Here is a 26,829-nt window from a genome sequence, read left to right as displayed (position 1 = left end):
GTATGTGTAACTGTGACCAGATCAGACCTCGGCAGGAATGGGCACACCTGCCTCATTAGTTTTAATTGTGTAAGTGCATTCTTGACCACCACCTGAACATGGGCATACAGGCTCAGAGACACATCTAGGAGCACCCTTAAGCAGCACACCCTTGTTTTCAGAGGGAGTGTAGCTTTATTAAGCACAGACTGTATTTTGAAATTCAAAACAGATGTCTTCTAGTCCAGTACTAGTAGGGTTATGGTCATTATATTATTACAGTAATGATAATTGTCTTTTTAATATTTCCTTTACCTGTGAACTTCCCATTTTCAGCCCCATCGATTTCAAGCATATGCACTAAAATTTACCAATGAGATCACACTTTTTGAGTTTTATGAAGTAAATACAATCCATGAAGGATTATGTGTTTTAATCCTCAAGGTGCAGTGTGTTTAGAGCTGTTGTAAGTGGGGTCAGAATTCCTGTTATGATGTCCAACCTCAGGTATGAGAGGAGTGAGACAAAATTTTCAGTTTGAACAGCAAAAACCATTATAAGAGAGTGCATGTCTTAGGAAATGTGATTTGGAGAAATAATTTTACTGATTGTCAAGTTGTCAAACAAAGATCTGCTTGAAATCCAAAGTTCTAATATGTAATTCACGTATGTGGTATTTGCAATATATTATTTGGGGACCTGACAGTGAACAGTTCTTTTGTAAATATTTGTTCTCTTACCAGTCCACTGTTGCAACATACCCTTGTTGCAACTCACAGTCCTGAGTTTCTGATGAATACTTGCCAACTTGATGGTTATTGTGGGTTTTTCGGGCTCTTTGGCCGTGTTCTGAACGTTGTTCTTCCTAACGTTTCGCCAGTCTCTGTGGCCTGCATCTTCAGAGGACAGGAGTCAGAACTCTGTCTGTGCTCTGGTGCAGTTTGTTTGGATAGTTGAGTATTTATAGCTGTGGGATCAGCTTTTTGTCTTTTTCAGGAGATGGGTGATTGTGGTGATCAGTGTGTTTTTTGTTGTGGGTGTATTGTTGTGATAGGGGGAGATTATCTGTCACTGTGATTGATGGGTGTCGTTAGCTGGTCTTTTCTGTGCAATTATCACTGGTCCTTGTAGCTGGGTAGAGTTAGTTGGCCTTTTGCAGACTGTATTTTTCAGTACTGGGAGACAGGCTTTGTTGAGTTTTAAACTTCTTTTTTGTTGAAGCTCTGCTGGTGTTCGTGGATTTCGGCCACAAACACCAGCAGATGCTGGCCACAGAGACTGGCGAAACGTTAGGAAAAACAACCTTCAGAACACAGCCAAAGAGCCCGAAAAACCCACAGCAACCATCAGATCCTGGCCGTGAAAGCTTTCGAGAACACGCTTGCTGCCAAAATGGCCCAATGAGATGTTCAGATACTCAAAAATGAATGTACATCCGTTGTCTTTGTTCCTGTGTAACCTGTATAGGTCACAGACAAAGAGCAATTGCAAGAGGTACAAGCAATCTTCCTGGTGTGAACATTAGGCACTGTACAAACATGTCCACTAAACACTTCCGATAATCCCTAGTCATGACTGAAGGTGTATACAGTGGGTGCTTTTGGATCTGAGTTTTGATTTTTGAAGGTCAAAACATCTACAGGGCAAAATGTTCATCACCTCTGACATGGTACAAAGGAAGGATAGAATACTGAAGCATGTGGAGCCTTTTTCTTGTGGGAATTGAATAGAGGAACATGAAAGGCCTGAAAGAAAGAAATAAGGAAGTTGAATGCTTCCAAAAAGAGGGCCCTTTCTCACCTGATTTGCTTGCTAAATGCTCTTTTGCTGCTCTGCAGGTGTTCTTGATTTGGGAAGAAGAGCTGCTGCTTTGTTCTAATGACATTCCCTATTCCTAGTTGAGAAAAGGGAATGTTGTTAGAACATTGAGGAAGTTGAGAGTGTCTTTTTCTAAAGCTAATATTGGATTAGTATTTGAGTGCACAACCCTTCCATTTACTGTAGGTTGAATGCTGCATATAGGATCACTTCACTCTCAGTTGTGGAACATACTGTTGGTATGGCTCAAGTTTAATAAAGGTGTAGTAAGTTTAGAAAGAGGGCTTAGGTTAAAAAAAGACTGTGAAGTGCTGCTGTTTTTAAATGAGATGTCATTTGCAATGAGAGGCCTTTCACAGCCCTTTCCAGTATTGTTCCTTAAATGTTTGGTAAACAAATAGGTAAAGGTAAAGGTTGCCCTTGACATTTTCAGTCCAGTCGTGTCCGACTTTAGGGGGCGGTGCTCATCCCGTTTTTTAGGCCGTAGAGCCAGCGCTTGTCCAAAGACAATTTCCGTTGTCACGTGGCCAGCATTGACTAGGGAACGCTGTTTTACCTTCCCACTGAGGTGGTACCTATTTATCTACTTGCGTTTGCATGCTTTCGAACTGCTAGGTTGGCAAGGAGCTGGGACAAAGCAACGGGAGCTCACTCCATTGCGTGGATTCGATCTTACGACTGCTGGTCTTCTGACCTGCAGCACAGGCTTCTGCGGTTTAGCTCACAGCGCCACCACGTCCCTTTTGAGACTAACTTAGTTGAACTTAATTCTACCCAAAAACTTTGTTCTAGCTGAAATTAATGGGATTTAAGCTGCGTCATGATTATCCCAAAGAATTGCACCTTTATTTTTGTAGTTATGTTTAATATTAGACCCAGAATGTAACACTAACATTTTCTTTATTGAATGTAGTTTTACAATGTATTATTGCATGTCACAAAATTGTTAAAGCCCACTCTTCTGTTTCAGCTGTTCTTCAATACCTGCAGATGGTGTTCATCAGGAATTCTTCCTAATGAAAGGATTCGCAACATAGGGATTTCCGCACACATTGATTCTGGAAAGACTACGTTAACGGAGCGCATTCTTTTTTACACTGGAAGAATCTCACAAATGCATGAGGTACTTCAACAGATGGTGCTGCATGAAATGATGATGGTGGTGGGCTTGTCTGAATACTGCTTAGTTCTACTTTTTCCATTTAGTGGGGAACATCTAGAGTTTTACATAAAATTTTCTGTGAAATCTTGATATAGAGTGTGATATAAATATTTAAATAAATAAAAATATACATTCAGAAGCCTTAAAAGGAATGCTGCACAGAAGATTTTTTAATAACTCTCAAAAATGTAAGAAGAGGTAGAAAGCCTTTTGGCATGTATACAAAATAAGGATATAGTGCTATCTCTCAGTTTTGGGGCGTGATTCCATTGACTGTCTGAATGTGTTTTGTTTACAATCCCAAACACAGCATCAAACACTTTGTCTGTGCAGGTGGAAAAATAAGTTGTTACATTCTTCAGATGGGATGTAGGGGCAATGTTCAGAGCACAGAACAATGGAAGTAACCATCGACCGTGTCAAACCATTGGTGTGTTGAGCTTAGTATAGTCACTGGTGATTAGCAAGAGCTCTGTGGGATTTCAGACAGAATTTTTGCCCAAGCCCATAGTCTAGCTTGGAAAATAAAAGTACTCTTAAGCAGCCGCAGCTTACTTATTTGCAGTTCAAGGGTTTGGCAAATGCATGTAAAGCCTTAAGTGGCGTGGGGCACCTTCTTTCTAGAGAAACTCTGTTTCCTGTGTAAGCTTGTCCTCATGTTATGGTCTGCTGAAGGCTGCTCTGCTCCATGTCTTCATCAGCAAGGAAGTCCATGTTGGTGGGGATGGAGACCAGGACCACTTCAACTGTGGTTTCATTTTTCAGGAACCAGATGATATAAAGGACCGTAATAACACTCATTAAAGTATGTGGAAAACATTTGTGGTTTCAGTAGGCACTAGAGATGGGCACTTGCTGTTGTTTGGCGTGGTTCAGCAGTTCAGGCCTGCAGGTGTTGCGTGTACCATATTCTGTGCCCCACCTCCTCCTGCAGGCACTCTGTTAGAAGCAGCGCCGTGGGCTGCCCTTCCTCCTGCTCTGAGTGGGCACCTGCAGGAGGAGGTGGTGTGTGGAATCCAGGGCACGCGTGCAACACCTGTGAGCCTGAAGTACTGAGCCATGGTACGTGCCCTGTTTTTAGTGGGCACCTTTCCAATCCATGAGATTCGATCACTATTCAGAGTGCAGTGGCTATCTAGAAAACATAATAGGGCAGTATCCTTACTAGGATGTTGCCCCAAATATCTCGGTGTCACTTTGCAACATGTAAATACAAAGTACAGGCAACTTCATACCTAGTTTTTTTTGGAGGTGCAAAATTATTTTAAGATATAACCATGTCTGATGGGTTAGGGAAATAATAATGACTGCTTTCTCATATTTCATTTCAACAGCTGTAGAACAAAGGTAAAAATGCTGTAGTGTACTCACTGTTCTGTGACATTTTAGTTTCTACCCATGCTAGTGAGTTGAAGTGCAATTCCCCACTGTGCCTTCGGGGAGAAGAGCCGGTCTGTATAGTGCTGGGAAAGGTGCACAGACCTAGAGCACTGCAGAAGAAGGAACCAGTAAACCACTTCAGAGTACTTTATGCCTAGGAAATGCAGACACATAATTACAATTAATGATAGTCCTTAGTTGTCTGGTATTACATTTTAGTTACTAATCTGCCAGGAGGCAAAATAAGACAGATCAGTGCCTTGAACAAAGGAATATCGGCATGTATGCAGAAATACACTGTTTTTCTCTAATCCTATGTGCTTTTTTTTTTATCATAGGTGAAAGGGAAAGATGGAGTTGGTGCAGTCATGGATTCAATGGAGTTGGAACGACAGCGTGGTATCACAATTAAATCTGCAGCAACATACACAATGTGGAAGGATACAAACATCAACATAATTGACACCCCAGGTACCTTACTCTTGTTGTGTATTTACATTTGACTTGAAGGTCTTAGGAATGGACCTCAACAGATGGGAAACCTTGACATCTGAGCATTCAACCTGGAGGCAGGCGGTACCTCATGGCCTCTCCCGATTTGAAGAGACCCTTGTCCAACAGGCTGAGGCAGAGAGGCAGTCCCGAAACCAGCAAAACCAGGGAGCTGGACAGGGGACAGATTGTATTTGTCGTCAGTGTGGAAGGGATTGTCACTCTCGAATTGGCCTTCTTGGCCACACTAGAGGCTGTTCCAAGACCTCTATTCAGAGCATGTTACCATAGTCTCTGGAGATTGAAGGATGCCTAATCTAATCTAATCTCATCTGTTCTTAATGCAGGACTGATGCTTTTTCTACATTGTTAGATGAGGTTTTTCAGAGTTGGTGGATGGAATAAAACTTGGACCAGACCAGGCTTCAGCCTGTGTTCATCAGTTCCATATTGTACAGCCAAATTGTGGCAGCTACAAAAGTTGATATGAAGAGAATGCATATGGCCTTTTTACTAGCCACAGTCTTAATACTGTCCTAGTGTTTTTTGTATTACTCAGCAGTTCTTTCCTAAGCAGTTTTTTGTTGGGAAGGAAAGGGATAGTTCATGCTTTAGGTCAGATTTATAAATGATCTCTGAAAAGCTTTGTGTATGTCTGCATGCATGCCTGCACTCGCACTCATTTGTGTACAGATTAAAGTTTTCCTTATAGTCCCCGATGGGCATGAAATACTGTCCTTTCCTATTGGTGCTATTGCTAATAGTATCCATTATACCACAAGTTTAATATCCAATTCCGTTTTGTGCCATTTATCCCCAACAGTGCACAGGAATATATATATTTTTGAACATGTATACATTCAAAGTACTTTATTTGATGTTCTCTTTGTGTATTTGGTGCATGGAAGTGTCTGAATTGCAAACAATGGATTCTGTGCAGCTGCTGTATCCATGCATCTACACTCACAGGTGAGCTTGGCAGAAAAAGATCTGCTGAGGGCTGCCAGTGAGTTTTATGCCAAACAAAGATTTGGACTTGGGTTGAGCATTCAGACTCAGTTGTTTTGATTACAGCACTGCAGTGCATCTCAGAAATTTAGCTACCAACCCAGTTGTTTCATGGTAGGGTTGGAAAATAAATGTTCACACGTGATGATACAGTGTGGTGTTATGATCGGATTTGTAAACTAGGATTGCAGTGATACCTCCACTTAGCTGTAAAACTCATTGGGCCAGTTTGCAATAACCTTGAGCCAGTTATTCTCATTCTTTCTCAGCCTAGCTTACCTCACAGGGTTGTTAAGAAGACACAAGGGCAGGGAGACCCATGTATTTTCCTTGGAAAAAAGATGTGACATCAGTGTAATAAATTAATGTATCTAAGTTTTGTTTGCCTCATGTGTTTCTCCCACCCATCTACAGAATAGTTATGTTTTATTACTACAACATAAAGAAATGTATAGATAAAATATTTGTACCATGGATGCACTCTAAATTTTTTTGGTCCCTTACTTTGGTACAATGCCAGATCATTTATTCATTTTGAGCTAACTGGGTGTCTAAAATTTCAACCTGTTTCTGAAATCTAGTTGGTGAAATTCTGGTGGTGGCAATTTTCAGAGATTGAGACTGCTGATAGTAATTTTCAAAATGTAAGGCTCTCATCACCCACCCACCCACAACCATCTTGAGGCTTCTCAGTGCTTCCCCAGGTCAAAAGGGATCCTAGGCAGCCTCTGAACCTGAATGGCGAGGGATAGTTAAATAAACTGAAATAAATTAAAGAGTAACATTGCAGGCTACATTGATGTCCTTGCATTTATGCCAGCATGTTTACTTAACAAGAGTCCAGCTTATGTCTTTTAAAAACAATATCCTTTAAACTCCATGTGTTTTAACTCCACAAAACATTGCTTTGGGCCTCAATTTGTTCCTTGCTATTTCTGAAGATGGTATGAGGAAACAGGGAAAAAAAGGTCAAATTGAATAGCAGCAAAAGTTCTAATTAAGTAGAAGCTTTTAAACACATATGGAAATGTTGTCTTCACTTTCAGGACACGTTGATTTCACTATAGAAGTGGAAAGGTCACTGCGAGTTCTTGATGGAGCCATCCTGGTGCTGTGTGCCGTTGGAGGGGTTCAGTGCCAGACAATGACTGTGAATAGGCAGATGAAGCGGTACAATGTCCCATTTTTGACTTTTATCAACAAGCTGGATCGAATGGGTTCAAGTCCAGATAAAACTCTGCGACAGCTCAGGTATGGCCTTCTAACTTAGATGATTTCAGGGTTAAAGAAAAAAAAATGGGCTGGACATTTTAGAAATACATAGAGAAAATACATGTACCTTTAGTATACTCTTGTGGGCTAGGGTGCTGTGTCCATTAACAAAAGAGGTGGGTAATTAATTCATCTGTAAATGTTACATGTGACATGTTGAAGAGCCCTTAGTAATTGAGCATTCTGACTCTTTATAATTATATGTGGATTAGGTAGTTATGTCTCGTCAAGTCAGAACTGACTTACAGTCACCCTAATAGACTTTCACAGTAAGTAAAATAGAATGATTTGACCAGTTTCACTCCCCCAGTGAGTTTCCACGGTCATGTGGGAATTCAAACTCTGGTCTCCAGAATCCTAGTCTGTCACTCTATCCACTATAGGTAGCTATAGGTACCAAACTTTACTGCAATAGGTTTTGATCCATAGATTTTTAACATAGTTTCATGTGGCATTTATTTTCAGGACAGCTTTGCTAGCATAGTGGGCAATAATGTGTCTCCCTGTAGAATCTTGATGCTAGGAAGGCGAAGCATTTCTCTGCTCCGCTTTCTCACCCTCTGAAAGGTCTCCTCTTCAGTTCTCTGAGGCCAAGTAGGCTTGTGTGAAACAAAGTGGCCCCACAGGTTTGGAAATGCTGTAAATAATTGAATTGTCTTTAATATGAGAATTGTATTTTTTTAATTTCACAGATCAAAGCTTAATCAAAATGCTGCTTTTGTCCAAATCCCTATGGGTCTGGAAGGAAATTTCAGAGGCGTCATTGATCTAATTGAAGAAAAAGCTATATACTTTGAGGGCAACTTTGGGTAAGGACTCTGAATGGATTCAGAAAAGAAGAAATTTAATCCCTAGTTTATGCTGTCAGAGCAAGAGACCCCCTCAGAGGTACCTCTGAGCAAGGATTGGTCGCAGTTAGTGTTACTATATCGATCTTTTAAGTATTCCATACTCTGTTGCCAGCCCTGCTAATCTTAACTATTAGTTAAGTTTTTATTGGCATCACCTAAGTGTAGCTAAAACTACCAACTCCATTGGTCTAAATGGGCGAGGTATACAGTAAATCTAATAAAATGAATGAATGAATAAATAAATAAAATGTCCCTATCCAAACAAGGCCTGAAGCTGATTAGCAATCACTGAACTTTTGAGGAACTGTATTCACGAAGTAGTTTTGAGGAATTACTTTTCAAGCTAATCATGATTGACTACTGCACCAGTATAGTGAACATATCCATACATTACACAAAACTAACATACAGTATTTTATGGTGATTTAGTGTGACATTAATGAACAAGAATAAGCTGCAGCAAACCTTGTGGTTTCTTGCTTTCTACTGAATTTTCCATAGGTCGCTGGGAAGAAGATTCTAGAAGCTGTTGCGTAGCTGCAGTTTATCATGATGTCTGGCCTGACAAGCTGGGATTAGCTTTAATTATGTTTATTTTTAAACATAGCAGCTTCATTCTATGATGAGTGAAGCTGGCTTATTTACATGAACCTGTATTAACATAAAGTATAATTACATTTCCCAGCAACATGGCAAATCATGGTTAAGCACAAACAAACTCTGGCCAATAAGGAGGAGGAGGGGATTACTGTGAATTGTTTTCATTGAAGAACTCTTCCGTGTTTCCCCGAAAATAAGACAGGGTCTTATATTAATTTTTGCTCCAAAATGCATTAGGGCTTATTTTCCAGGGATGTTTTATTTTTTTCATGTACACCAATCTACAGTTATTCATATACAGTCATGCCACCTTCTTCTGGTTGTTGCACAATGCTGCACAATGGTGGAGGGCGGGGTTTCACTTGATTGGGGCTTATTTTTGGGGTAAGGCTTATTTTCGGGGAAATGGTACTACATAATACCATGTGTGAACCAGAATTTGGAGCAGGTTACCTGTAAAGAAGTACTTAAACCATTTTACATTAATTGAAATTTCAGTATATTGTATTATATGACTGTAACTTTTAATAAGGAATAACTTGACTCATTTTGCAGTATGACCATAACTTTATAGTAAGGCAAAACCCTATAACTGTAACATTAATGTTATACTTACAGGGATGGTGGTGGCTGGTTCATGTGCTGGCTCATACAGCACTTGAATCTATGCTTTGTCTTAGGTTTATTTGTGGATTTCACATCTGGTCTGTTGGAAGAAAAACAGCCAGAATGACATCTCCATCTGGGTTCATAGGACAGGATAAACTAAGGAGTTAAGCTGTAAGTGAGAGTGATTTGGTAGGGGGCACCACTACTTGTAATACATAAGCTGAGGTTTCTGTGGTTGCATGTGGCTTATTGTGTTACATGAAGTAGACCAGTGGTTTTTAACCTTTTTGAAAGAAACGCCCCCTTGAGCCATTGAGGAAGTTATCACCGCCCCCCTCCCCGCGATGATATCTTATTCATTCATTCATTCATTCATTCATTCATTCATTCATTCATTCATTCATTTATTTATTTATTTATTTAGGACACTCAAATCCAATGACCCCTGAAAACAAAATTCAATTCTAAGAAAATGAAATGCTCCAAAAACATTTAATGATTTAGTTGCAAGGGAATTTTAAGACGCAAAAAGAAATATAAAAAGGGCATAAAAACAAAGCACAATGCAGGAACTAAAAATTTCAAGATGAAAACTCTGAAACTAAATTAAGATTGGAGGAAAATATATATTCATGCACACTGTAAAAAGGCTGCAGCCATCTTAACAGGTTTGGCTTGCTCCAGGGCCCCCCTACCGCCCCCTTCTGCTCCAGCGCCCCCACACCGCCCCTTTTAATTCTATCGCCCACCTGAAAAATGAAATCGCCCCCTGGGGGGCATTATCGCCCACGTTAAGAACCACTGAAGTAGACCACTGTTTGGAGGAATTAAAAAAAAATGAGTAATGAATTTTAACATATTTAGACCTTCCCACAAGGCATTATGTTGAACAGGTAGTTGTAGTTTTACTCTGTCCACTGTACGTAGAAAGAAGAGAGGAAGACTCCTTTAAATTTCTTTTTGCTTAGAACAATATTCAGTACCAAAAAACAAAACCCAGCCAAGAAGCTCATGTTATACAGTATTTTGTTTACTCAATAGAAAGTTACATTCATACATATTCACCATGACAGAGCATTAAATGAATTATTTCCTCTGCTAGGAAACATTCAGCTGCCACTTGTACTGAATTACAGTTGAAGCCCTGAAACAGCCTTCGATTTCATATAGTCATATGATATTAAAACTGAGAAATAACCCAGCAGGTATAAAGACTACATCCCATGGAATTATGAGCAAGTAGAAGAGATCCCTTCAGATCCTGAAGCTGAGGCTCCAATACTTTGGCCATCTCATGAGAAGAGAAGGCTCCCTGGAAAAGACCTTGATGTTGGGAAAGCATGAAGGCAAGAGGAGAAGGGGATGACAGAGGATAAAATGGTTGGACAGTGTCATCAAAGCAACCAACATGAATTTGACACAACTCCGGGAGGCAGTGGAAGATAGGAGGGCCTGGCGTGCTCTGGTCCATGGGGTCACGAAGAGTCGGGCACGACTAAACGACTAGACGACGACGAGAAGAGATCCAGTTTTAAATCAAAAATGCATCCTAGTCAGCACAGGGTTTTTTTTTCCACTTTGTTTAGGGGTCCAGCTAGAACTGACAATCTGTCAGGTGTGAGGACTGTCTGAATTTCTGCTGTAGGCCCTGCTGAACATTGCAGGGATGTGCTATATTTGTAGAATATCTGCTTGTAAAGCTGAACGTTGATGGGCTGTTTATTTTCCCTGTTCCTGTAGTGAGCAAGTTAGATACGATGAAATTCCTCCTGAATTCAGAGCACAGTCTGTTGACAGGCGTCAGGAGCTGATTGAATGTGTTGCAAATACAGACGAACACCTTGGGGAGCTATTTCTTGAGGAGAAGGTGCCAACGGTGGCTGACTTGAAGGTAATAAGACTTAACAATTACTTTGTTTTCTAAAATGTTACTGGGAACATTTGCTGTATTAGAATATGATTTTTGCAGTGCTTAATTGTATATAGTTGTGCTTTGTCTGTGGAAAAGCAAGAAGATCAGGGCACTTTGATATGAATTATTCAAGAGCAGAGGTGGGCAGAGTGCAACCCTGAGATTGCACGAGGTCTTCCAAGGTGTTTTTGTGGCCCTCCAGTCAGTCTTCTCAAAAGGTAAATTCCACTGCCTCCTGGAGTTTGGTCAAATTCATCTTGGTAGCTTCGGTGACACTGTCCAACCATCTCGTCCTTTGTCATCCCCTTCTTCTCTTGCCCTCACGCTTTCCAACATCAGGGTCTTTTCCAGGGGGTCTTCTCTTCTCATGAGATGGTCAAAGTATTGGAGTCTCAGCTTCAGGATCTGTCCTTCCAGTGAACACTCAGGGCTGATTTCCTTTAGAATGGATAGGTTTGTTCTCTTTGCAGTCCATGGGACTCAAGAGACTCCTTCAGCACCACAATTCAAAAGCATTAATTCATCGGCGGTCGGCCTTCTTTATGGTCCAGCTCTCACTTCTGTACATCACTGCTGGAAAAAACTATAGCTTTGACTATGCGGACCTTTGTCAGCAAGGTGATATCTCTGCTTTTTAAGATGCTGTCTAGGTTTGTCATCGCTCCATGAACTCCTATAGACTATAGCAACTTCCCCTCCCCGACCCTCTGAGTGACATTGGTGCTGGACCTGATACCATCTGGTTGGGGGTAGAAGATGGGATAGATGTAAGATTATCTAACCTCTCTTCTCCTACGTGGGCATGTTCTACCCCCACCGCCATTCCTTCCCCTACCCAGCACCACCTCAATGGCTGCTCCCTCCAACGCCTTCCCCCCCTTCCTGTTGCCTCAAATCCACTGTCAATCTCTATGTACGTAACCTGACGGCAGTTAATAACCCACTCAATAAAAACCCCTTCTAAGCCCCTTCTCCTCCCCCCCGAGCCCTGTGGCTGATGTTGAGGAGGGGGCAGGGCAGCCAGAAGCAGCGAGGGCCCCGTCCCGCAAGGCCGAGGGAGTCCAAGCCAGAGTCCCCCAGGAAGGCCGGCAACTGGCAGCAGCACAGCCACACTGTCTCTCACTCAGTGCCTGAGGGACGGCAACTACTTTGTGTATCAACCACATGCCACTGCCACCGCTCCAAATATACCACAAGCCCCAAAATACAGGAAGCACCATGGGTGTTCCCCAGCTATCGCATTTCCCAGTGGAAAGGATCTTCCTCGAGGGGGCATTATATATTACGCTCTTGGGTTTTGGTTGTGCTCCTTTTCCATTCTTATAATGGTGTGTCAGCAACTAAACAGGTCTCCCTCTTTCTTGCCTTGTTTCTTTGGTTGTCCCTGAAAGTTCTCTTCTTGCTGACATGGCTCTTTTGCGTTATTCTCATCTCCACAGTGGTAGTCCGGTGGACTTTGTCTTCATACCAGCTCATTCGACTCATCCTGTCACTTAGTTTTCCATTCTGTTCTTTAACTGAATAACATTTTTAGTTCTGTTTAATTTTTTTTATTCAAATCTGGAGTGATTTACTGGAATCAGGGCTTGCAGTGTCAAAGCGCTCTCTCTCTCTCTCTCTCTCTCTCTCTCTCTCTCACACACACACACACACACACACACACACACACAGAGAGAGAGAGAGAGAGAGGTTTCTCTATTCCCTCTGAGGTTAGTTTCAGTCCTTTGAGGATCGGGGGGGGGGGGGGAATGGATTTTTCCTGGAGCATTGTATGGTTTAATGCAAAATGTTTCATGGTGATTTGGTCTTAAATGGGTAATTAACAAGCTATTAGTATTTTAAAATACCTGTTTCTTATGTGTTGATATGAGCAATGGGGGAAACATTTGCCTAAGACAGAAGTTAGGAGGCTAGAAAGTCAGAACAGACCATGCTGGAGATTTTGGAATGAAGATCTGGTTTTATGTGAAGCAGCATCACACATTCACATGCTTTGGAGCAAGGTTCCTGCTAAAGCGCACGTGCATGTCACGCCACTTTGCTCCACACAGCTTTCCTTCTCCTCTGCACAACTGCTTTGGTTCCAGTCGGACAGAACCTCACGCACACGGAGGGGCGGAGTCGAGATAGGGAGACACACACACACACATACAGAGGCAGAGCTCCACCCAGTGGGGCTGAAAATTAGACAGTGCATTTCTTTGGAGCTAGACTTCCCCCATGTTGTACACATGCACTAAGAATACATGAAAATTCTAAGCTCTGTAACTCACTACCACAAGAAGTTAGGTTGGTTCCCTTTCTGTTATTTTCTACTGTTACATAAAATCTATGCAGGCGAGGGTATAGCAACTGACCTTGTGTGCTGCTGAAGGGCCTGTTAACAGAGTGGGTGCTGTATTTTCTTTTATTAGAGTTTTAAAATATATATATCATTAATTGTTTCAGTGTATTTATATTGGTCTAAATCCACTGTTAATCCAAACTGGAATAGACATTGCAATTAGGGAGATTTAAGTAAAAGGCTATTAATAAGCTGAATTTATTTTAGTGGGCATGTTCTTGCTTTGGCAAAAATTTATGTTATTCTGTTTCACTGTAAACCACTCTGAGTCCTATTTTGTGGAGAAAAGGCAAGATAGAAATTAAGTCATTAAGCAGTCCTAGTAAGCTAGTATTTTTATGAGCAATTGCTTAATGGGTATAGGAGTTATTTTTAAAACTTTATAGTAATCCTTTGAAAATTTTCAAAGGCAAAGTGGGTAGTACCTTGTTAGATAACCGAACAATGCCTGTAGAAGCCTTCATCAGGCTTGGCATCACAGAGGTGTGGATGGTGCAGAAAAAAAAAACGTAATAGTGGCCAGATCTGCGTACAGTTCTTTCTTTGAAAGTTTACATGTGGTTATTGGAAACATGTTGATAAGAGAGGCTCCTAAAGGTATGTGTCAGTGCAGCAGTGCCTAGATCAGTGTGTGTGTGTATTAGTTAGTGAGTGAGTGAGTGAGTGAGTGAGTTAATTAATTAATTAATCATTCAATTAATTAATCCATTAGATTTATATACCGCCCATCTAGAACGTATCTAATGTGGGCAGTTACAAACCACCATCAAGGTGGTTGTGAAATTTAGGCAGGCCTCCCTTGCTCCGATTCCCCACAACTATTACCCATTTTGACAGTTATGATCCAATAATTAGCTGTACAGTTCCACCAGTGCAGATGAAGAACACCATACCACCCTGAACACATGGGATCTCATCTGATTTTAGAAATTGAGCAGAGTTGGACCTAGTTAGTAGTACCTGGATGGGAGATCATAGATGCTCTGTTACAGAGAGGCCACAGCTCAGTGTTCAAGCATGTGCTTTGCATGCAGAAGAGCCCAGGTTCAATCTCTGGCTTGTCCAGAGGGGCCTAGGAAGGAGAATTGGCCAAATTCCTGGAGTGTCTTTGTTGCCGGTCATATTTACTTCAGTGAACTATGTCCCTCTGATTCCAGTGGTCAAAATGCCCATAAGATGGCATTCAGTGACATATTCTGTCTTCCTCATTATGTTCCTCTAGCTTAGCCACTGGGGGCGCCACTTGTTCCATGTTCTAGTGGAATCTGTGGATAGACGTCCTGGTGCCGATTCAGGAACATGTGCCTTTAAATTTCAACTCAGCTCTGCCTTTGCTTGCTTAGATTGTGCAAGTATCACACATAAACACAACACATACATCAGCCTCAGTTATGACATGGATTTGTCATAGATGGCATATGTTGCCCAGTCAAAGCAAGAGAAAATGTGCATGAGCTGAAGTTTGAAGGCAGTGATTTCTAGTTTAACATTTGCCTCCATGGTGCGTTTAAGAATGAGATATACTCTTTTCCAAATGTGTAACTAAAAATACAGTGCATACAGTTATAGATGAACAAATAAATGAGGATTAATCAGTAGGAAAGGTCAGCCTACCAAATGTTTTAATTCCCCTGTGAACTTATGGTGGTTTTTTTTTCAATGGGATATATTCAGCTCTCATTTGGAGATGAGGAATCATATTCCATTGCTTTTAGGAGCTGAAGTCATTTACAGTGTGTGCTAGACTGTGTGTGTCTGCAATATATTTGTCATGACACTTTGCTGCTATCCAGGGAAGCAGCAGCCTTCCAATACTGGGCATTAATAGCCACACATGACCGGAGAAGAGGATAGCCGGCTGAAGGAGACCAGCTGCTTAGTGTGACAGACAGATTTCTGACAGAAATCTTGGAGGTCATCCTCAGTCTCTTGTTTTCCCCTGCCCCCTTGTGTGTCTAAATTCAAGTGTGGCTGATGTAAGCAGACACTGCTTCCCCATAGCTGAACCCACTTGGGCAAGGATAGAATTTGGCTCAAGGATTTGATGAGCATGGAAAATATAGCTTTGAACCTAGAAATAAATCTTCTGTTACCCCTGTTAGCCTTTGATGACTTTGTGGTCTGGAGAATTGATGGATGGGGCTTATTATGTAATTTGTTTTCTGCTTTATTCTACCTTACATGACACTTAAGAGGAAGAGATGCATTTCAAGGGTTGCTGAGTTATCACTTGCTCTCAAGGATTAAAATGCATCAGGCAGTATTTCACTTGGGCACATTCTGTTCTTTTGAAGGAGTTAATTTAGAGCAATTCCCCCAGCAGGACACTATTGACATTATTCATTCAGTAACTTTTTAGCCAATTAATCTGGACATTTGAGTGTACGATAGATTACTGGAAATGCTGTTATTCCTTCAAGTAGCCATACTAATATGGTTGAGTGGCTTGTTTTGGAAGCAAAATATGGCCACCTAATATCAGTAGGAAACGTCAGCCTACCAAATGTTTTAATTCCCCTGTGAGGTTATGGGTTTTTCCCCCCAATGGGATGGTTGTATAGCCAGGTCTCATTTAGATTGCAAGGGAATTTGTGTGTCTATATGCAAAAATACGTAAAATTTCAAACTGTGGAAAACCTGGTGGTGAGTGGAGGGACTGGCCTGTTATGACTTCTGTTATGTGTTGGGTTAGGAGAAGTGTCTGTCAGTGAGCTTAAAAGGTATGTTTCAAAGGGAAGGGAACACCTCTTTCACTCTCTCCAGAGTCACTATTTGTGAGCTAGGCTGATCTTTAGACTGCAACAATATGCTTATTTTTACACAGAAGTAAGCATATGTAAATGTTTACATTGTTTTAGCTTGAAGGTTGGAAGGAATATTATTAGTAGGCATTCTGTATTTCTGTAAAAGCCTCATGGAGCAGTGGTTAAACTGCAGTATTTCAGTCAAGACTCTGTTCACGACCTGAGTTTAATCCCTAGGGCCCAGGTAGCCAGCTCCTGTTTAACTTGGCCTTCCATCCTTCTGAGATCAGTAAACTGAATACCCAGCTTTCTGGGGAAGGGACAATGTGTAGCAGGTATAATTAAATTGAAAACCACCCAAATAGAGCTTTAAGCTGTGGGCCAGTATATAAGCAACACAGTTTTTCTCTGTGTAGGGGATGAAAAAATTCATGTTAAAATCTGCTATCGGTTGTATCCTCTGACAACAAATAATTGTTAAGGTGTTATTGTCTCCAGCCCTCTCCTTAATTACAAATTATTTAATGGCTTTTAAAGGATCAAAAAGTAGGGTTGTTTTTTGTTCTACTTTGTCCCTGGTGATATATGCATGTCTGTGCTGTTGATTAAGCATCAGTACTTACTGCTCCCAAAACTTTTTCAACAAGGAAAAGCCCAACTGATCTCCCATAGATGTAGAAGGCAGGGCAGAAATGTAATTTTGTGGACATAAAGAAAAAAAGAGGTGCAAATGAGATTACTATGAATAGAACTCAGGTATTTCTCTCTCTTAGTATTTTAATATTTTCTGACTGTGGATAAGTGAAACTGCAAATACTGATACTGCTGTATTGTAATGTGAAAATATTATTTTTCTTGCAGATTTCATCTGTGTAGGAACTTGTACATCCTTTAATGCAACTACTTTGACTAACAAAGGTGTAAATGTTCTATATTCCTAGCTTGCCATCAGAAGAACAACACTCAGTAGGACCTTTACACCTGTGCTGGTTGGAAGTGCTCTGAAGAACAAAGGTGTGCAGCCTTTGTTGGATGCTGTTTTAGAATACCTTCCAAACCCATCGGAAGTGCAGAACTATGCCCTTTTGAACCAGAAGTGAGTATGAATGATGGAAAACATGAAAAGCAAATGTAGAATATTGCCATTTGCTGTCCAGTGCTACCATTTCTTGAAACGGAAAGGTCAACAAGAAGAGAGGAATGCAATTGCAAATTTCCAGGACAAGCACTATTATTCTATACAAGCTTGCTTTGGAGTACACTCCACTGAAATAAGAGGGACTTTCCTGCTGCATTAAAAAGTCTTACTTACTCTGTATTAATGTTTGTGCTATAAAACAGATGATTGGTTTTTTTTTAAAATAAGCAAAATAATTTACCAGCAAAGTTTATCAGTTGATACCAAATATAAATCCCTTTTAAGGAAAGCCCTTATCCAAATATCTAGACATGGTAACTTAGTGTTTCCATAAACAAAGCGCTGTTGCTCATTTTCAGAACTTGCTTCCTCACTTAATTTGGGTATTCCTAATGATACCCGTTGCAGAAAAAAACTAGAGCCGCTGTGGCTTTTTAAAAAAGAGGGGAGAGGGGAGGAAAGGAAAAAAAATTTAAGACCCATGTAAAACAAGACGCATATTTAGCAAACATTTGTCTCCCTTCCTTGTCTGTGGTGGCTCTTGAAAGGAAAGCCTTGTTAATTTCATTCAGGAATTTGAACCAAGTACTATAAACTTTGGAACATTGGTTGCCATTGGTCTCAGTGATGAATGATACAAAAGGTTTTCATCTGTAGTTTAAATTTGAGATATTTAATTTAACCATACATTAATTTAAAGTGTGAAAGCTATATTTGAACATACAATTTGTCTCCATTAAGTTTTTGCAGGCCAGTAGGTATTCCATCTCTTGTATCGTTTTTCAGATACTGCTGTGTAGGGATGGCTGGAGACAGATGAAGGCTCACCTTTGGATAGGCGATATGTAAAAGAGACATTGTTGCTTGTAGTTAGGGTGTTCCTCTCACTATCATGTCTGGCAAACTAGCTCTGTGAGCATTTATGGTGCTTTGAACCCCTACAAGCATTATTTGACCAAAGACAACACAAAGAAATTAGTACACTTCCACAGTCTCAGCTACAGTAATTCTGTCATATCATCTTTATAATTCTTAGAATATTATTACAGTGGACCCTTGACTTACAGATAGCTTGACTTACCGACTTTTTGAGTTACAGACTTCTCTGGCCGCAAAATTTAGGTTTGACTTGCAGACTGAGATTTGACTTACAGACCAGAAATAAAACAAAATGGAACAAAAAGGCCTGTTACGGGATTAATCGGTTTTCAATGCACTGTAGGTCAATGGAGACTTGACTTACAGACTTTTTGACTTGAGAACCGCCTTCCAATACGGATTAAGTTCTCAAGTCAAGACCCCACTGTATCTGCCTTTATGACAAGGTTAGAAGAAGTGTGATGCTCTAGATGTGAGGGATCATGGAAGCTGCGGTCCAGTGTCTGGAAGCCACATGTTTCCCATACTTACTGTACAGATCCAGTACAGCAGGACTATGGAGGAAGAGAATGTTTGTCTAGTCGCGCTGGCGATGCGACCACGGAAGATTGGACAAACGCTAGCTTATGGGTTGGAAAGGGGGATGAGCACTGCCCCCTAGAGTCGGACACGACTGGACAAATTGTCACGGGGGAACCTTTACCTACTGTACTTTATCTGCATCTAAACTGCTTTAATTCAATTATGTTTTAACATTGTGAGTTATTTGGTTGTGTTTCATGTTTTTATTCATACCTTTTCTAAGTGAATCTTGCAAGGACCTCTTCAGTGGCAGTCAAGGATGGGTAGGTGAATGGAGGGGGGGCGGGGGCAAGCAAGCACAAGACCTGACTGATAGGTCTGCATTTCCTGTGTGCTTTTTTCCCCCCTGTTGAGGATGTTCATAAGACTCAGCTGTACAAGAGAACTCCACAGAAAGAACAGATTGCTACCCATTGTTAAAAGGTGTGATTGTAAACTAAACTTTTGTTTTCTTCAAGGAATTCGGAGGAAAAGTCGAAGATATTGCTTGATCCTGTTAGAGACGATTCCATGCCTTTTGTAGGCTTGGCATTTAAACTTGAGGTTAGTTTATTTCTACTTTTTTAAGAGCTCTTGAATTAATGGGCAGTAGCTCCTTGGCAGCTGAAGAAGAGGTTGCCAGTAGTGACGCTTGGTCATGCATCTCAGGTTATGTTTTACACTGATGCTCTTTTGGTATCTCTGGTCCTCTTAACTCATTGGTGCTGAGGACTTTCGGCATCACGCCTTCCACCTTTTCTACTTACGCAGCCCCCTTTAAACAAAAATTTAAATACATAATTTAAAATTAAAAATAAACATGAACACATTGTAGGTTTTAAAAAAAATAACAATAAGCAGTTTCTCATGAAAAAAACTAATATAAACAGATAGTTGTTGTAGGTTTTTCGGGCTGTTTGGCCATGTTCTGGAGGTTTTTCTTCTTAATGTTTCACCATTCTGTGTGGCCAACATCTTCAGAGGATGGGAGTTAGAACTCCGTCTGTGTTCTGGTGTAGTGTGTGGGATAGCTGATTTGTTTGGTCCCAATATTGGGACCACAAATTGGAGCATCCACACCAGAATCAAAGAACATGAAAGACACTGCAGATTTAAACAACCAGAAAAATCGGCAGTAGCTGAAGATGCCCTGAAACAAGCTGGACGTGAAATCCTATTTCAAAACACAAGTACTGGACGACACCAGCAATCATTATGTTAGACTACACAGGGAAGCCATTGAAATTCACAAACACCAGCACAGCTTCAACAAAAAAAAGAAGAAAGTCTAAAACTCAACAAAGCCTGGCTCCTGGCACAAAAATGCAGCCTGCAAAAAGGTCAACGAACTCTACCCAGCCACAAGGACTGGTGATTACTGCACACAAAAGACTAGCTAACGACACCCATCAATCACAATAAGAAATAATCTCTCCCTCTTATCACAACAATATACTCATAACAAAAAATACCCTGATCACCTAATCTCCTGAAAAGGACAAAAAGCTGATCCCGCAGCTACAAATACCATACTCAACTGTTGGATCCCAGCCATGAAAGCCTTCAAGAATACAATATAACCGAAGTTTTTTTTATTTTATTTTTTTGCTGGAAAAGATAATGCTATTGAAAATCTCAGTCTCTTGCCCTCCTAATTTTTTCATGCACCTCCCAGTTTGGGAAGCACTGTTTTAATTTTTTTGGATCTCTTCCAATATATAACTTGGTTTCTGCCACTTGCAGGCTGGGCGGTTTGGACAGCTCACATACATTCGTGTTTACCAGGGGATGCTAAGGAAAAGTGAATCCATCTACAACACCAGGACTGGGAAAAAGGTGCGGGTGCAGAGACTTGTCCGCTTGCATGCAGATACAATGGAGGTGAGTGTGAGAACAGAAATGAATATGTGTTGTGTAGTATTGCAAATGAAGTTGCTTTTAACCAGAAGAGAATACACCATTTGTATTCAGTCTGGATCAGTGTATTCATCTAAAAGACGAAGACTTAATCAAATGGAGGTGGTAAGGGTAAAGTTCTTTGCATATTTTTTGTTTCTATAGTGTGTTACTCCTATTTTTCCCTTTCTCAGTAAAATTCATTCATTCTGTTTTCCATATATAACCTCCTTTTGCCTATAGTACAAGTAGCTGGAACCGTATAAATTGGATGTGGTCTGGTTCTCTGGCAATTGCCTTCTGGTCCCTTGGTTCACCTTTTCATCATAAGGACACTTCTTCCGAGTTGTCGCTTTCTGTGTATTGAGACGCATGCGGAAGGCTTCCTATGACATCAACAGTCCCAGATACTCTTATCTTGCTCTTTACAAAACAGGATTCAGAAGATGAAGAGCATAAGAAAGAGCTATTGCTCTATAGGTAGTGCAAGGAATGCATTTTACTTGAAAAGAGTGGCCAGCTTGCTTTGCGCATGTTCCGCTTGCTCTTTCATGCTGGGAAGAAGTGGGTTAAAGAGCCTTTGTCTGTTAGTTTGGAAGCCACTTAGTAGGTGGAATCATCGTTGTTGATTAATCAGGGGTAGAACAACTCTCAAAAGGTCAAATAATACAACTCCCTAACAGTGTATGAAATGCATTCCTGAAAGTTGGTCAACCAGCTTCTGCTTTAAAGCCTTCAGGGCAGCTCCCACTTTCCAATGCCTTTCCACTATACAAAATATGATATTTTTTACCAGCCAGCATTATGTAGGCTCAGAGAAGCTATATTTCAGTAAACTGTCCTGAGTTATCCCATTTTGCCCTGACTGTTCTTCCTTTCTGTTTAAAAATGATTTTGCCAGTGGAAGCAACTCCTCGGTCCATCAGCCTGCCCTTTCTTCCTCCCTGCCTCCCTCACAATAATACAGAAGCCTGACTCTGGATAATCCAGATCAATAACCCCATGGCCATTAAAAATGCCTAAATGTTAACTCATTGTGGATATCCTTTGATGTTTAGGCATCATCAGCAAAACTAGTGGTTATTTAGTGTAGTGGTTCCTAATCTTGGGTCATCTAGGTGTTCTTGGACTACAATATCCCATAGTCTTCACCACCAGCTGTGCTGACCAGGGTTTATGGGAGTTGCAATCCAAGAACACCTGAGTTACTGACGATTGAGAACCACTGCTTCCATGTGATTTGTTAGAATAAGACATGTCTCTTAATTATTATTATTATTTGTTTCTTTTTGGCCTAGTTCACTTTGAGGAGTTAATTTTGTCTCGGAAATTGTGAGTAGAAAAAATTAAATATCCTGAAGTGCTTTATCCCTTCTATCAGCACCTGTCTGTCTGTCTATCTGGCAGATTGCTCATCCCTTGCACTTCACTCCTGTCCCTTTTTATTTAACTAGCTGATCCCATACATTGATTCTCATAGCAGAAAAAGCTGAGTGTCTAAGCCTGACAGGTGGCTTTGACTTTTTACTTTGCATAGAACAAACTGCAGTACAAATGCAGCAGTTGACTAGTGAGTTGCTCTGAGAACAACAGACAGCACACTTCTACACCAGCCTGAAGAACCCAGTTGTAAAGAAGGCTATGCTATTTAGCAGTGAATCTGTGAAGCTGTTAATAGGACAGCCAAGACCTTTACGATACCACTCATTTCCAGGAGGAACAATAACTGGGACATGCTGCACCTATTTCTTTTGTTAGAAGTTCTAAGATATGTTTTATATTTGTGAGTTTTACATACATGCTAAGTTTATTAATTTTAAACTGTGCCTTTGGGTTAGGCCTTTTGTCTGACAATGGCCCCATTTAAGCATTATGTGTAAACCAGTTAGGCTTGAAGCATGATGGTGACAGCATTTTAAAAAATACTGTTTGTTTTGCTAGGATGTGAATGAAGTTTATGCAGGTGACATCTGTGCATTGTTTGGCATTGATTGTGCTAGCGGTGATACCTTTCTAAATACATCTAGCAGTGACCTTTCCATGGTAAGTTTTTTCTTAGTTTACTATTTATGTACTATTTATTTACTATTTAGCTGCCGCAGTTTAATCTTGGTTTAGGGTGAAATTCATCATTACACAAGTGAAAGATCCCTGCCTAATCATTTCCATTCAGTTCAGTGGATTTCATCCATCAATTTTTCTCCTCAATCAGAATATCATATTTACAAAGGGTTTTTTTAAAATAAGGGTATTCATTTGTAGACTCTTCTAGTTGTTCCAAAATTTTACAAACCTGGGGCATAATAGTAAATAAATCAGAAGTTCTCAAACTTTTTCAGGTCATATAATAGACAAGTAACCTATGCCACCTCTCCTGCCATGTTTGCATAAAATAGCATTTTTAATGCTGTAAAGTCATCTCTTCTCAGAAAGTAGAATCTTCTTTCTATCCCAAAGGGGCTGTTTCTCATACATACATACACATACATGCTGACTTAAATATCCCACCCCAAAAGGTCAAGGAAGAATTTATTTAACAAGGTCTGTAGCACATATTCGGTGACCTGTGACTGCACAGAAAACATCTGGTGGCCCCCTTGGGAGTCATGACCCTCAGATTGGAAAATACTGAAATAAATGTATAGTCATAACATTTCTACCCTTTGTTGAAGTGAAAAGGTATAATCACAAATGAATATCCCTGTGTATTATTTTCTTTGTGTTTGTTTAGGAATTAGATTCCATTATGTACTGTATAAAACTTTGTCTACAGTTCCTTCTCCAAAAATGCAATTCTTAATGAGTCTGTTTTGGAAGATGGGTTTACCTCCAAAATTCTGATAGGTCCGAATTACGGTGTTTAGAGATTCAGTCTGGAAGCTGGCTTGAAAGCTCTCTTCCACTTGCCTCACCCACAGGGTATGACTAAAGAACCACCTATTCGAACACATAACTCTCTCCCTTCTAGTGAGGGAACTTGAGAAGGCTTTAGGTAAAGCTGCTTCCCATGGTGCAGCCACGCCAAGCTAAAATAAAATATTAGATTAAAATCTTGCCAGCCCAGCTAACAACTATGGAAATAGTTATGTGCATTGCTCACAGAAAGATTGGGAAGTATGAATACTTGCAGTGCCAAAAAAAACCCCAAAACTAGTTTTTCCTCTGAGTCTGTGCACACAATGGTGCAACTCACTGCCCTTGCACAACAACTGTATCTGTACCACAAAGCAAACTTTATGATTCGGAGTGTATATTTTGAAACAGACTATGCAAAGTCATTCTGTGTTTGTATGTACATAGATATCACCCAGACTTTGTGTGAAAACAGCCCAGTTCAGACAATAACAGTCAACCATCTTGTAACAAACCAAGCATGTGCCCAGATGCCTTCCCTTTCAAATTTGCAATAATGCAAAATATCTAGGGTTCATTAAACCAGTTTCCCATTATCTTCAAATTGGGAAATCGCCTCTGTAGTTAAAAATCTGCAAACCCAAGTTATACGGCAAGATTGATCAGGCATCCATCAGTCTCGAGAGACTATGGTAACGTGCTCTGATGGAGCACTTGGAACAGCGTCTAGTGTGGCTGAGAAGGCCAATTTGAGAGTGATAATCCCTTCCACACTGAAGACAAACACAAACACTGAAGACAGCTCCCTGATTTTGCCACTTTCGTGACTGCCTCTTTGCCTTGGCCTGCTGGACAAGTCTCTCTTCAAATTAGGAGAGGCCATGAAGCACTGCCTGCCTCCAGGCTGAACGCTCAGATGTCAGGGTTTCCCAGCTGTTGAGATCCATTCCTAAGGCCTTCAGATCCTGCTTGCAGATATCCTTGTATCGCAGCTGTGATCTCCCTCTGGGGCGATTTCCCTGCACTAATTCTCCATACAGATCTCCATACAGGAAGTCTACACCAGGATATGATCCTGCAATGGGAAGTTGTAGTTTAATAAATCATATAAATTTTGAATTGCAGAGAGTGAAAGAAGGGAGATGTGGGCATTTCTGTTCTGCTGACCTTAATTCTATTGGTCTTCATCTAAGTTTTGTGGAAAGTGTTGCAGATAATTGACAAGGTTGTGGACTCATCTCCGTTGTGCAGTTGGACAGATGACTAGGGATGTGACCAAGATGAGCCCCCAGCATTTTGTCATTTAGGTGTGGCAAGTTACACAAACACAATCAAACACCAATAGGATTCTGGCCAATGTTCCCTCTAATCTTCAGCCCCGCTGGGCGTGGGCTCTGCCCCTCTCATGCCCAACTTCGCTCCTCCACATGGAGTTCTGTTGCGACCAGAACCAAAGGGGTGGAAAACAATTGCTGTGGGTGTGCTGTGGTGGCAGAACCCTGCACAGAAGGGAGCAGAGTTTCATATGTGCACACAGGTGTGCACCTTAGAGGGAACATTGATTCTGGCCAATATGTTTATTGGTTTATTAAACCAAGATGGTTTTAACCAGGACTAGATTTTGTAGGGATGCAAGGATGAAACCTGAAGATAATATATCAGAAATGTTTTCTAAATTGCATAAAAGTATACTTTCTGAGCATGTACTAACTTAAGTGTACATGGTAAGATTTCTGTACAGATAACTTTCACTGTTGTACAGTTCTTTCAAACAGATTGTCTTTTTTTTAATAGGAATCTATTCATATCCCTGACCCTGTCATTTCTATAGCAATGAAGCCAGCCAACAAGGTAGGAGTCTGAGGTTGTAAAAATGGTAAATGATAAATAATTGCTAGATATCAGAGCAATACTATGATCTGGTCAGGTGTTTCAGAGGATAAATTCATTTGCACTTTCTACATCTGTTCAAGAGTAACTAAACTGCATTCTCATACTTGGGGATTCATTTTTGTTGACTTGCTTGATGCCTTACCCAGACGTGTTAGTATCTGTTATCTGTCTTAATCATGCATTTAACAATGTGAACACAGCCCTGAGTGAGAGACAGTAGGACTATGGCGCTCTGAACCCAGCATGTTTCATCAGTATCTAGCAGTTTATGAAAGTTGTCTTTATCTTCATATTGATGGATTTTGCAAGAAGTTCAGTTATTTGGACTGTTGACTACTAAATGATTGGAAAAATACCGATTTACCCTTGTGGATTATTTTCTCCTTTAGAATGATGTAGATAAGTTTTCAAAAGGCATTAATCGCTTCATAAGGGAAGATCCCACATTCCGAGTTCATTTTGACACCGAGAGCAAAGAGACTATTGTTTCAGGAATGGGAGAACTTCATCTGGAAATCTATGCTCAGGTAACAGTTATTATTATGTTGGTGAACTGTGCTGCTGAGTTTTACGTGGCAAAAATGTTTCATCCATTCAGGATATTCTCCTGTAGTTGTACTCACTAACTTTATGTATAACTATGGATAGTGTAAATTTGTCAGTACTATGTAGTTGAGCTCCTGTAGTTGATGCCTATGCTAAAACCTTCTTACAGTCATAAGCTGTGATGGATCTGTTGAGGCTCAGGATTCCTCTTTCACAATTGCAGGATCTGGACAAGTGCATTAATTACGAAGGAGTATTGGCTTTGGGCGGTGGGGGGGGGGGGCAGCACCAGAAAAACCTGGAAGGGATCACTATAAATCAGAATTGACTTTATGACACACAAATATATATCATAAATTTATATATTTGTGTGTCATCAAGTCAATTCTGACTTACTAGAGACTCTTCAGGTTTTTCTAGGCAAAGAGTGCTTGGAAGTGGTTTTACCACTCTTTTTCTTGGGGGGGGGGGCATACTGGTACAGTGCAGCTTGCCCAAAGCCACACACAGGCATAGTGGGGAATCAAACTCCAAACTTCTGTCTGCAGCCAGATACCCAAACTACTGAGCTACCTAGCCAACATATCTGAAGTTCATGTGAATTGCAGGGAAGAACTCACTAAATCAAAATTATAGTTCCCTCAACTGGAATCCAGAATTTGGGTTTGCATGTTTTAATGATAATAGAACATTAAAGATTAGTTTGTTGGTTTTCTTAGCTTGGCTACATGTGTCCATTTGGCAGCACATAAAAATCAATATAAATTCTGTCTTCTTTTTATTTAGCGAATGGAAAGAGAATATGACTGTCCTTGTGTTATGGGAAAGCCTAAAGTAGCATTTAGAGAGAGCATTCGTTCAGCTGTACCGTAAGTATTCCTTTTAACAGAAA

The 26,829-nt window shown here is 40.6% G+C and overlaps 1 protein-coding gene across 1 annotated transcript in view; it reads left to right on the top strand.

The window, feature by feature from the left end:
• The window catches only part of GFM1 (G elongation factor mitochondrial 1), a 47,911-nt gene that overhangs the window by 1,177 nt on the left and 19,905 nt on the right, over positions 1-26,829 (top strand). Inside the window, exons 2-13 of the mRNA XM_020791780.3 lie at positions 2,768-2,920; positions 4,678-4,810; positions 6,886-7,090; positions 7,804-7,920; positions 10,912-11,062; positions 17,113-17,267; positions 19,229-19,313; positions 20,493-20,630; positions 22,587-22,688; positions 25,293-25,349; positions 25,781-25,918; positions 26,724-26,806. Of these exons, the coding sequence (XP_020647439.3) occupies positions 2,768-2,920; positions 4,678-4,810; positions 6,886-7,090; positions 7,804-7,920; positions 10,912-11,062; positions 17,113-17,267; positions 19,229-19,313; positions 20,493-20,630; positions 22,587-22,688; positions 25,293-25,349; positions 25,781-25,918; positions 26,724-26,806 (1,517 nt within the window). The remainder of the gene's footprint in view (positions 1-2,767; positions 2,921-4,677; positions 4,811-6,885; positions 7,091-7,803; positions 7,921-10,911; positions 11,063-17,112; positions 17,268-19,228; positions 19,314-20,492; positions 20,631-22,586; positions 22,689-25,292; positions 25,350-25,780; positions 25,919-26,723; positions 26,807-26,829) is intronic.

This window comes from Pogona vitticeps, chromosome 3 (assembly GCF_051106095.1).
Source record: "Pogona vitticeps strain Pit_001003342236 chromosome 3, PviZW2.1, whole genome shotgun sequence".
NCBI classification, from domain to species: Eukaryota; Metazoa; Chordata; class Lepidosauria; order Squamata; family Agamidae; genus Pogona; species Pogona vitticeps.
The sequence above is the reverse complement of the archived record's forward strand: the minus strand, read 5'-3'. Positions and strand labels throughout refer to the sequence as shown.